At 35.9% G+C, this 12,778-nt stretch overlaps 1 protein-coding gene across 1 annotated transcript in view; it reads left to right on the forward strand.

Annotated features, from left to right (window-relative positions):
* Window positions 1-12,778, forward strand: part of ppil2 (peptidylprolyl isomerase (cyclophilin)-like 2) — a 41,838-nt gene that overhangs the window by 9,545 nt on the left and 19,515 nt on the right. The window contains exons 11-12 of the mRNA XM_030144176.1: window positions 3,551-3,626; window positions 6,049-6,155. Coding sequence (XP_030000036.1) covers window positions 3,551-3,626; window positions 6,049-6,155 — 183 coding nt within the window. The remainder of the gene's footprint in view (window positions 1-3,550; window positions 3,627-6,048; window positions 6,156-12,778) is intronic.

Consider the following 12,778-nt stretch of genomic DNA (forward strand, 5'->3'; position numbering starts at 1 on the left):
TAAATCCAACGGGAAGTCATCCAGTTTGTTTTCAGTGTCCACATTTGACACATTTTCAGTCATTGTACTTTCATGAACACCTGCTACAGTATTAACTCCCAACAGCTTCAAATTAACTCAGGTTCATTTCAATACATTTGCAATAAATATTCAGTAGAATGGTGAGTTTGGCTGAACTTTGTTACCATACTCAAAGCACTGAATGTTTTTCTGAAGACATTTAATCAGCAGTTAGGCTGAAAAATGTTTAAAAATAAGCAGTGTGTTTATGTTTCACATAGATTTAACATATTTCTTAGGAACATGTAGGCCTATCCATACCTTTTAACCTAAAGCCTAAAGGAAGTCTGTCATTGTGGCACTGAATATACAACACTTGCAGATTTTCTTTTTTTTCTTGCCATTTCCTGTTGCTGTTTTGTCATGAATTTCTATATATATTGTGGTTGAAGGTGTGAGAGCTGGATCATTACTGCTTCAACTTTAATTTAACCTTTAAAACCTTAAAGAATCTCCAGTTATGCGAATGAAATAAGCCTATGGAGGCTGAGGGGCTGTACTTGATGCATCACAAGGTTGGGGGGTGTTGTTGTAAAGTGGAGGAATCTGTCCTTAAAGGAGTGATATTTTGCTTTTTGCATTTTCAAACATTTCGCTGTGGTCTACATAAACTGTAAGTGCTATGCTTGGGTCTGAATTCTTCATTAATTCAACTCCACGGGTCCATCTTCAACCCTTCTTCCCAGTAATGACACCAGAAAGGTGGTTTGGAGCGCTGGCCCTTTAAATGCACATGAGCCACTTCAAGCCCCGCCCCCTCCAGGTTGTTGGCTGTGCTGCTCTGTCCAGTTCAACCAACAACTGAACATTTTAGGTAATCAGCTTGAAGTTTGGACATATTTTCAGTTTTTACCACAACCGCTGCTGCTGACAAACAATTATGTCGTACTCAGACACATGTTCGTCAGAAGTCTTGACCTTATATGTGCAAATGTCATGACGTAACTAGTTATAGACATAAAAAATTAAGAAGGAATTAAAACTAGTTGTAGAAATCCACTCAACTTTTGCCAAAATGAATATAAAAATAGTTTTGCAGCACTTGGAGGGTTCAAATTCAAAATTTTTGAACTATTAAGGTCCAAATACACAAATAAATGAACCAAAGACTAATAAAAGTGGGTTTAGCAAAATATGACCCCTTTAAGTGGAAGATTCAAGCCCCTTAAATCACAAAGTATCCGCCTTGAAGGAAATGTTCGTTCACAGTGGACAAACACAGTATAGGTCTGCAGAATGTCACAGTGAAATAAGTTGAATTTGATTGTTTTATCTGACATTCACACATTTCTGACCTTACAGAGTCACATTACACCGTCTGTAACTTTAAAGATGGAAGAGTTTATTAAGATTGTTTTTTATAGGAATCATTAAATATTAATATCTGGTGGTTATTATTCCATCCTTGTGTATCCCCAGAGGTTAATGTTTTACAGTTATCAGTTGATTTAAAGGTGAGGTTGGATTATTAGAAGTGGAGTTGTGACTGTGTTAATGTGCACATGCAGAGCGTCGTCAGTTGGTTTGGTCATGTCGTCTTCCACGTTTAAAGGCCAGGTGTCCTGTGGTTGGATTTACTCATGGTGTTACTCATGGTTTTGAGAGGTTTAGGGGATCTAACTGTCAAAACAGAACGCATTCTTCATAGTTATGTTAAATAATTACCATACGAAGTGTTTTTGTCTAAATCATTTTCTTTCTATCTGTTAAAGGAGTAGGTCTGCCATGTTTCGCTGTCATGATCTATTTAATACTACTACTACTACTACTACCAATTATAATAATAATGGATTAGATTTATATAGCGCTTTTCTATGAACACATACTCAAAGTGCGTACAGTGGATCCATTATTCATTCACATTTGAGCTTTTACATTCACATTCATTCACATTTGAGCTTTTTTTCCTTATTTTTTCCAACATATGATGGGTCCCTCTCCTCCATTATTTGACAGCACTCATCCTCTTAACCTAAAATGTCCAGGAACAGACAAAACACAGCCTGGGTGTAAATGAGGTTTATCAGTTTTCAGTGTCGTCTGTATGTTTGGGTCGGACGAGGGCTGTTTGGTTGGATGTGATCTACACCCTCACCCTTAGATGTAACTAAAGATGACACTGTCACTGAGCCTTTAGATGGTGGTGTGGATGCGGATACACAACTGTTGTGTGATATAAAACTAGTGTTTGTTGATTCCGTAATGGTGGTGATATATAAAGTGTCCACCAAGTCTCTTTACAATTTAAAAAAATGTATTACAAAAGCAATTGATGAGATATGTTAATCAGATTGGTTCACACAGTTTTTAATCACATTGCATTTGTGTATTTCAGGTATCGTGTTGATGAAATAGGTTCTGTTAAATAAATTCCTAAAAATGGCTACTCCTCAAGAAAAGGCACAATGTGTATCAAGGTTTATTGAAACAAAATCAGGGTTATGTTAAAGATATCGTGTACCGAACAAAGATATGGGACATTAACAACCTGAAGCAAAAGATCACTGATGCCACTGACATCACTGATGAGGCTATGATACAACCAGCATGGCAAGAAATCCAGTACAGACTTGATATGATGTGCAAGTAATTAAATGAGGCAAAAAAATGTCAATATCTACTTGTCATTTTGTAATAATTTCCACAGATTTGTTCATTCATTTGTTTTTTAAATCTCGCAGTGTGGTACATTTTGGGAATCGAACTCATTATGCAACACAGAGTGTTTCACAAAAATGACCACTGTTGCGAAACTACTCATGATTTATATGTGTTTAAATGGGCAGGTTCTGTATGTAACAGGAGTGGACACGATGGGTTACATACAAAACCTGGAATGAGACTGAGATTCATGTAAAACCCACATGTCTGGATTACAAAAACCACTAGGATCATCAAATTTAACACAGTGTCTTTATTTATAGTGCTGTATAAGACCATTTCAAGCCATGTTTTCAGATCAAATACACTGACACCTAGGTAGTTTTCCATGTCCCAAATTTGGTCCTATTTTTGGCCCCAATGTTTGATTAAAAATTCATTAATTTTGCGATGGCTCAGAGCAAGAGTATGATTTTTTTTTTTTTTTTTTTGCATTTATCTGAGGTCATCATTAGGTACATCCTGGGGGGAAATATGTCTAAATTTCTCTTTTATTTTTGGGTCTAAAAAGCTGGAAAAGTACCAGGTACCAAAATGAACCCAGTTTAATAGAAGCACCCATATGTCCTCTGTGCTGACCATGTACTGTAAAGAATTAAGTGACTTTTAATAAGACTAATACAAACCCACTTTAGTTGATTGGAGTTAAACCTTTATGGTGCATCTAAATTGTACGTTCAGGAATGTTTGTACGGTATTGGCTGTTAAAACATTCTCACCAGGCTGACGTTCATCATGAACACCTCCCGGGGCAGGACAGCTGATGTTAAAACCATGAGGTGATAGCTGCCGTTTGTCATTTTTATTTGGGTGTGTCTGTTTTTTTTAGGCCCACTACTCCACAGGCAGAGTTTCCGCCTCATTCACCTCCACGGCCATGACTCCTGCAACCACACACGAAGCAGGTAAATGAACGTCGAACACACAACCTCTGCACACACCTCTCCCACAACAATAAGCACTTACAGGGTGGGGAAGCAAAATTTACAATATTTTGAGGCAGGGATTGAAAGACAGTGTATGACCAATTAGTTTATTGAAAGTCATGACAATTTATTTGCCACAAGAAAATTGACATAATAGAAAATGTTTTTATTCTATGTGTCCTCCTTCTTTCTCAATAACTGCCTTCACACGCTTCCTGAAACTTGCGCAAGTGTTCCTCAAATATTCGGGTGACAACTTCTCCCATTCTCCTTTAATAGTATCTTCCAGACTTTCTCGTAATAGTTTTGCTCATAGTCATTCTCTTCTTTCCATTATAAACAGTCTTTATGGACACTCCAACTATTTTTGAAATCTCCTTTGGTGTGACGAGTGCATTCAGCAAATCACACACTCTTTGACGTTTGCTTTCCTGATTACTCATATGGGCAAAAGTTTCTGAAAAGGTATGGATAATAGTGTTAGGTATGATTATGACATCAATATATGTTAGGTTTCAAAACAATTGACGTAGTGCCTGCTGAGAAAAAACAACTAAATGTTCATTGTAAATTTTGCTTCCCCACCCTGTAGTTCTGCTTGGTTTTATTCCTACTGGAGCTGTTTACATGGGGAACACTGACTAGTCCCCAGTTAGTTTAGTTTAGCACTACAGTGTAGATTTGATGCAGCTGAAGCAGAAGACTTTTAGCTCTAACTGTGTTTCTTCAGCCTCTGCAGCTACAGCAGAGACTTACTGTTATGCAACTGTATAGTAGGTTCACTTCAGAAGAGGACAAGGTTTGGATTCAGTGACCCAGTTCAGGTTTATCTTATCAGGTTTTTGTTTTGTCTGAATGTGTCTGTCACTGACGCAGTATGAGGGCGTATGTTTATGTATTTCCAGTACATGTTATGCTTTATGTTGAAATGTGTATTCTGGCCGATCCTTTTGGAGCCACTTTTATGTCCAAATCTTACTTAAAATAAATGTTTTTTTTTTTTTTTTTAATCACATTAACCCATAAAGACTCAAACAGCCACTGGTGACCAAAACCATCCACTGATCTAAAGTGTTTAATAACTGTTGATCCACTAATCCTATCAATCCATGTAAATAATTGGTGTAAAATATGTTTGTCATCAGATATGACCCATTTGGACGTTCAGAGGCGTAGTAGTGAACATGGAAACACCGTCATCTTTTGTAACACTGATTCACCAGTAAAACCCAGGGTGTTTGATAAATGACAGTGGATGGAGATGCTTGGTTTATGTTCAATTAATGATACATTTTGTTGAAAAAGTAACCCTTTCTTCAGTTTTCTCTGTTTCTGATATAATAAAACACAACTTTAATGCGAGCTTTTATGAACATCTACATGAGGGTGAGGTCAAGGGCGTCAGGGTTGGACAGCCCACTACTTTTTGATTCATAACTTTTGAACCAGACAAGTTTAAGACAAATATTACACATAATTGGAAAGGTCTAAATGCCATCTTAAACATACTCAAAGGGCAAAATTTTGTTTCAAATATTTTTAAATGAAAAATATCAAAAACTGCTGCGTTACAAATGGACAAAAAATTAACGTCTATTTTTTGCAAGAATTACAAAGATCTCAAAAGTGACATTCTTATAACATTTTCATTGTAAAATGTATTTGGTGTAAACCTTAAACCCTCAATTTTACAACCTAATAATTGGTTAGAGGAAAAAAATATTTTATCATACCTAAATAACGAGTTTTGACAAATGGCAGCGTCACAGATGGACAACAAAAGTAAATATTCAATTCAACATTTTTTGTTTCAATTATTAATATACTTTTTTTTTTTTTTACGATATTTACAACAAACAAATAATATTAACATTATATTGAATTGTATTTTGTGTGTTTGTGTGTGTGTATATATATATATATATATATATATATATATATATATATACATATGTGTATATATAAAAATGTTACACACTGTGTGTTTAGCATATGACAAATAATGTAATAGTCAAATAGCAATATATTTGGAATAAATTTAGGTTATTTATGAGAGCTTATAAAGTGAACCCAGAATGACGGCAGAAAACATTGTCACTTTCCCAACATTCACACTCAATAAAACTCCTCAAATTTTTTTCACAAAATTTTTTTCTCATTTCAAAAAACATTTTCCTGAAAATATCAGCAATTACCTACCCAAAAATATAAGTTTGGTGTAGATTATTGTAATTAAGTTTTTTTGACCAGATGCTAACCTTCCCTTGACTTCGCCCATGATCAGAAAATTAAATATAAGAAAGAATATGATTTACACTGAAAAAACACAAAATACAGCGGATAATATCTATAATAGGATCTATAAAGCCTCTGTTGGATAAGTGTGTGTTTTTCTGTGCAGACGCCATCGCTGATGACACTGTTCGTTACCAGTATGTGAAGAAAAAAGGCTACGTCCGTTTACACACAAACAAAGGAGACCTCAATCTGGAGTTGCACTGCGATAAGGTAAGAAGAACTGAGGGATTATGGGAGTCATTTGTAATCAACATCATGGCTTGGGGCGGTGAAGCATCCATCAGTCAGTGCCCATTACATTCACTCAGAGTCCAGGATGAACCATGGAGGCTTTGGCGTCAAAGCTCGAGGTCACTGTGACCTCACGTTTATCCAGACTTACCTGCACATTTGGTTCAGATCAAACAGGAAAAGTCCACAAGTCCAGACCCCATGAGAACAGATCATCATTTACACTGTTCAAAGTACTGAAATCTGCTTTTTTCACAGTCTGTCCCTCAGTTTGGGCTGGGAAACACATTGAACTAATTCAGTTAATGGAATTCTTATTTTTGAGACATTTAAAAAAAACCTGAATTGAAACATTAAGATTTTTTAATCATGTTTTGACTTGTATTCGTGTAGAGGATGACAGTAGAATAAAACTGACAACAGAATAAAACTGACAGAGTAAAACTGACAATACAATAAAACTGACAGTAGAGTAAAACTGACAGAGTAAAACTGACAATACAATAAAACTGACAGTAGAGTAAAACTGACAGAGTAAAACTGACAATACAATAAAACTGACAGTAGGGTAAAACTGACAGTACAATATAACTGACAGAATAAAACTGACAACAGAATAAAATTGACAATAGATTAAAACTGACAGTAGAGTAAAACTGACAATACAATAAAGCTGACAGAATAAAACTGACAGTAGAGTAAAACTGAAAATTAGAATAAAACTGAAAATTAGAATAAATCTGACAATAGAAAACTGAGAATTAAGTTAAAACTGAGAATAGATTAAATTCTCATCCACCTCTAATCCCAGACTGTTAAATGTCAGTTTTAGTTAAAGGTTTATTTCACCCTCCTCAGAGTCCATGAAGACATCTGTACCCTGGAACCACGTGTGTCATGTGCTTGGTTTTCATTGGCCTCTGAGCCGTCCAATCAGAATAACGATGGTAAACTTATAATGCTTGGACACCCTGTCCTCTTCACCCCCACCTTTGGTCCCCAGAGGTTTTCACCCAGGACTTCAGCTCCGTTCATGTCCTGCTGTTTATGATTTAATGAGCGCAGCTTCACTCTCACTGACTCTCCTCCTGTTTGAGTTGGACCACATTATTCCCTGACAGGTCGCATCATTAGCAACATTATGTGTCCAAAAAATTATGGAAATAAATGCTGTGACATTGCTTAAATTTGTGGAAACAGTGACACAGTTCAATCAAAGCTGAAGACTGTCCACTGGAATATTAAACAGGACCTATTCATTTATTTATTTAGGTCAGGTGCCTCAAAATCAGATGCCACTGAGAAATCAAATTAAGAATATATGACATGAATGTAAGTACTTAGATTTATTGTTAAATAAATCCAATATTTTCTTGTATATTTCTATACTTTTATATTTATAAACTTGTAATTAGGGATGTCCCGATCTGATCTACAGATCAGTATCGACTGCTGATCTGGCATTTTTTAGAAGATTGGATCGGATCGGATTTAGTCACAAAATTGGGCCGATCCGTAAATAAACTGACATTCTTTTGACCCACCCCAACCCGACCACCCTGTAACCCACTTCACATCAGTAACACATGGCACCGAACGCACCCTCATATAATACCTGGATGGACCTGTCCATAGACACACTACAACAGTGGCAAATATAAGGTTCTAATTTGTCCCACAGTATGAATTTGGAAAGTGCAAAAATTATACTAAAGTTATTAAGAGTCAAAGGTGTCATGCTTGTTTTAGTTCAAGTTTCACATTCAGCCCATTTGTGATCTACAGTAAAATAATAGTATAATAACCTTTAAATAATGACTCCAAATTTAAATCAAAATTTCATTGTAAAAAGGATATTGGATCAGTACTGGATCGGTATTGGGAAAACTAATAAAAAAAAAAAAAATCGGATCAGATTGGAAGCAAAAAAATCCAGATCAGGACATCACTGCATGTAATGTTTTCTTGTATTCAGTCTAGTTTTTGGCAGATTGTTGTGAATAAACTGAGGACCGGCAGTGATCTTAAACCAGGGCCATTTACACATTATTATTGTTATTATTATTATTATTATTATTATTATTATTATTTATCTGCATTCCATCTTCATGGAGAACAAAACATTAGGCACCTCAGCATCTTCATCAAATGGTTTGCATTTTAAGCATCGTCAGGCAAAGACACATACACACACACACACACAAATACATACAAATATGCACCGACAAAAACAGAAAAACATGCACAAATACAAAAACACACGCTCACACAAATACACACACACAAATACACAGACAGACACCTGCTCATTTAAAGCCAATGACAGTCCACTGAGACGTTCACTGATACTAATCTGTAATGTTTCTGCTTTAAACCAGTATTAAAGGTCTGAGGTAAAAGGAAACGTTGCTTCCACCTTCTGGGCAGGTCACTGAAACCATAAACCTCTCCGTGGCCTTGAATGACCGGGATCTATTATAAAAGGACCGAGAGGCAGAGAGTGGAACCTTGGAAACAGAGACATAAGTGGAAATGAGTTCAAGTCCAGCGGAGACTGTCTCGTCACACATCGCAAACCCGCTGGAAAAAGGAAATGTGTGGATTTTAATGAAAGCGCCTGGTGATTCTAGCACCAGCAATTATTGGTAAAGGGGAAACTGTTTCTGTGAAACGGAAACAGAACTGGTCTTTGATTCTTATTATAAATGATTATTAATTATTGAGAAACTTGTATTTTATTTTGTGTTTCAGACATATTACAGTTAGACACATAACAGTTAACATCATGAGTTTTACTTATGCCATCTTTAAAATGGATGGATTTAATAACCTTTTTTTTAATCTAAGAATACAAATCGTGCTTAGATATTTTAGCTTTCCAAATGAATTGCTTATTTATATCAGATTTTCCTGTGGGTTTCCTTTCTGAATCACTGCCAGAGAACATGACGGTATACTTATCTTCAATACGGAGCCTCTGAACATCCAAAACAAACATTAGTGATAATAATGAAACTGTCCACTTTGGCTGACAGTGGTAGTTCTATTATTATTATATTTGATGTTCATTAGATCAGTAGCTCCAAAGAAAAAGTGCATGTTAACGATAGATATGTTTTGTCATGGACAGTGGCTCAGTTAGTCAGAGGCTGAGGTGGTTGACTGATCATTGTAATCATCATCATCATCATCATCCCTGTCATCATCAAAGCCTTCGTCCCAGTTAATGGATGTGTTAAATGTTAGTCAAGATAAGCTTCTGTCATCATGTGTATTGGACTGATTTAAAGAACAGTTAAAAGTTTTAGGCTATGTTCAGACTGCAGGCAAATGTGGCCCAAATCCATTTTTTTTGCCAATATGTTTTATTTTTATTTTCTTTAAATCACTTTGTTTTATTAGTTTCTTTAGTAGGGACCATGCACATTTCTGAACATTGCTGTATAAAAAATACACCCATGTAAATATGCCAGAATTAGTAAAAATAACTACTTTTCATCTGCAGTCCCTAGGCAGGTGACAGAAACAAGACATAAAACAGCCAACATTAGTACATCACTCGCTCGCTATGAATTAAAAAAAAAATTAAGATACAGATAATGATGACATAGACATCATCAAAACATTCATTCATTCATTCATTTTCTGAACCCGCTTTATCCTCACTAGGGTCACGGGGGTCGCTTGGAGCCTATCCCAGCTACATAGGGGCGAAGGCGGGGTACACCCTGGACAAGTCGCCAGTTCATCGCAGGGCTGACATATCAAAACAAATAAACAAAAAACAAATACACATAGTAAACAAATAGACATATTATCTGATGTGACCTGTTTCCGATCTGTTAAAGACAGTTTGAACAGCACAAATCAGATTTTTTCTAATCTGACCCAGCCCACTTGCATATGTGGTCCCAAATCCGATACGTATCTGTATCCGTATTGCAATGCAACTTCAGTCTGAACGGCCAGGTCGCATTTATCTGACTTTTACATCATTGAAATGCGACAAACGTCACAATTCTGCATCCCAGGAGTGTCACTTCTGCAAACACAGTGTGTGCCTGCGTGGTCACGTATTACGTCAGGACCTCTTTTGTGCATGCAGGTCACTTCAGGGTCACATTCAGGTCATACTCGAAACTGATAGCGGTCGTATTTAATGTTTAATATGAACGAGCACACAAAAAAAAACGCATTTCACCAAAAAATCCAAATTGTGCATTAAGACCTGCTGTCTGAACGTAGCCTAAATCACCTGTAAAATGCACCTTCAGTCAGATACCATCCACGTGTCTGGGTCTCCACACAGTCGTACTAATCCTCCTTTGATGCTCTATATTTACATAATCTTAACCCCGAGGCGGTAGTTAAATATTTGGTTTAATCAGTTGTGTGTTGGTTAAAGCCTGTGGTGGGTCAGTGTAGCAGATACATGAGTCAGTGTTTATGACTATATAGAGTAAAGATATATATATATATATATATATATATATATATATATATATATATATATATATATATATATATCCATTTCCACCTGACTGTCAAACTGTGAATATCTCAAAACAAATAAAGGATGGAGTCACGGAGCTCCATGATGTGCAGACAAATCACTGATGTGTTTGTTGAACATGAAGAAACTGTGAATAAACCACAGCAAATAAACATTCAAACCATACCAACTGCAAAATGCACAGGTCAAAAGTAAAACATAACACAGATGCGGAGAGAAGAAATACTGTGTTACACAGCCTCCAAAGACCCATGAGGTGATATTTTTATTAATAACTTGTTCGCACAAGAAAATTATCTAATGAAAACATATCAGTTTTTGTTGGTAACCTCACATCACTGAAGTATAGAACAGTTTAGGATTCTCATGAGATAGGAGTCAGTTTAGCTGTGAGTCATGTGACTGGGGAGGAGAAGACTGTTGGGGAGAAACAATATTGGAAAAAACTGACATTGCAATTATTTTTTAACCCTGCGATATATATTGCGATATGAAAAATTACTCAGGAGGATATAACAGCTGTGTGGCACTGACGTTAATGGTAAAATAAATTAGTTGTGTTTCTTCTCGTTGTGGCAACAGGTGCAAGGTATTGTCAACACAGAACACATGTTTCAATATCATCCTTCTTGTAGCTGAAATAATTCCAGATAACTGACGTTGCTTTTCTTTTTGGCACCAAGTCTTTGTTTTCGCTGATTTTCTCTTGATTGTTGTTCATTACCTCCGCCAAGGAACGGCGGAGATTATGTTTTCATCAGGGTTTGTCTGTTTGTTAGATTGATGGATTTTTTGTTTGTTCATCTGTCTGTTAACAAGATAACTCAAAAACTTATGGACGGATTTGGATGAAATTTTCAGGAAATGCTGATACTGGCACGAGGAACAAATGATTACATTTTGGTGGTGATCGGGGGGGGTTGGGGATGATCTGTCTTGGCAGAGGTCTGTGCTCTCCGAGTGCTTTTTCTAGTTTTTCAATGTTGTTACCAGCAACTCAGTCCATGTGCAGGGGCATGGTCTGCTTCTGCAAACTGATTAAGAACGATTGTGATTGGTGTGTGTGTGTCAGGTACCTAAGCTGAAATTAGATGAGAACATGTTGAGTTTATTTGGCTCCTACATTACAGGACCTGCGATGTTACTATTGCACACACGTACATTACAATGACGATGCTCAAATGATATATTGTGCAGCTCTAGGAGAAGGTAAAAAAAATCAGTAAGAGTGGGAATATTTATAGCAAATAGTCTCTTATATAAATACTCAATTATAAGATAATATGAAAGGAATAACCAATTTAATGAAATATGAAGTATCAGATAGATAGACAGACAGACAGATAGACAGACAGATAGATAGATAGGTCTTTATTGTCAATCATACACAGAGTAAAATGCAATGAAATTAGGGCTCAATACTTTTTTCATACTGCACTGTGTAAAGACTACCCCTCTTTTGAAAGAGTGAAATAACATGGAACCAGGACAGAACAGGAATCATTCATCTGGAATTAGGATTTACACACATTTAAGGAGTATGATTGGCCCAAGTGTAAAATCCAGTCTCCTTTTTAATGTTGAAATGTTAATGTTGCTGGGCCATTACATCCCTTTTGTTGGTATGTGCTTGTTGTTGTTTACCATTGTTGATATGTAATTATTGTTGAAATATATTGTATTATAAGTTATGTAGACTATCAGTTAGATAGTTACTATGTGTAATGGTCATCAGTTTTTTTTCATCTATTATTTACATTATTAGGACTCTAAACAGATGTAATTTTATCATTAAGGAAGCTAAAGTAATGTGTTATATTGTAAAAATGAGAGGCAGGGGTGGGATTTAATAAGTTTTCTTCTTCCTACTCCTTTTCGAGCAATACATATTGAATTTATTTTCTTATTACAAGTGTACACGGCAATTGCTATGTTGTTTTGATCACCTCTATTTATTAATTTATTTGCTCTGCTATTAGTTCCTTGTACACTTGAAAGTTTTGTTTTTTCTTGAGCTCGAAACCTATAAATAAATGAAATGAAATTAGGGGTTATATTCTCCAGTAGGAAAATTACATATTTATTTACT

Source organism: Sphaeramia orbicularis, chromosome 9 (assembly GCF_902148855.1).
Source record: "Sphaeramia orbicularis chromosome 9, fSphaOr1.1, whole genome shotgun sequence".
NCBI classification, from domain to species: domain Eukaryota; kingdom Metazoa; phylum Chordata; class Actinopteri; order Kurtiformes; family Apogonidae; genus Sphaeramia; species Sphaeramia orbicularis.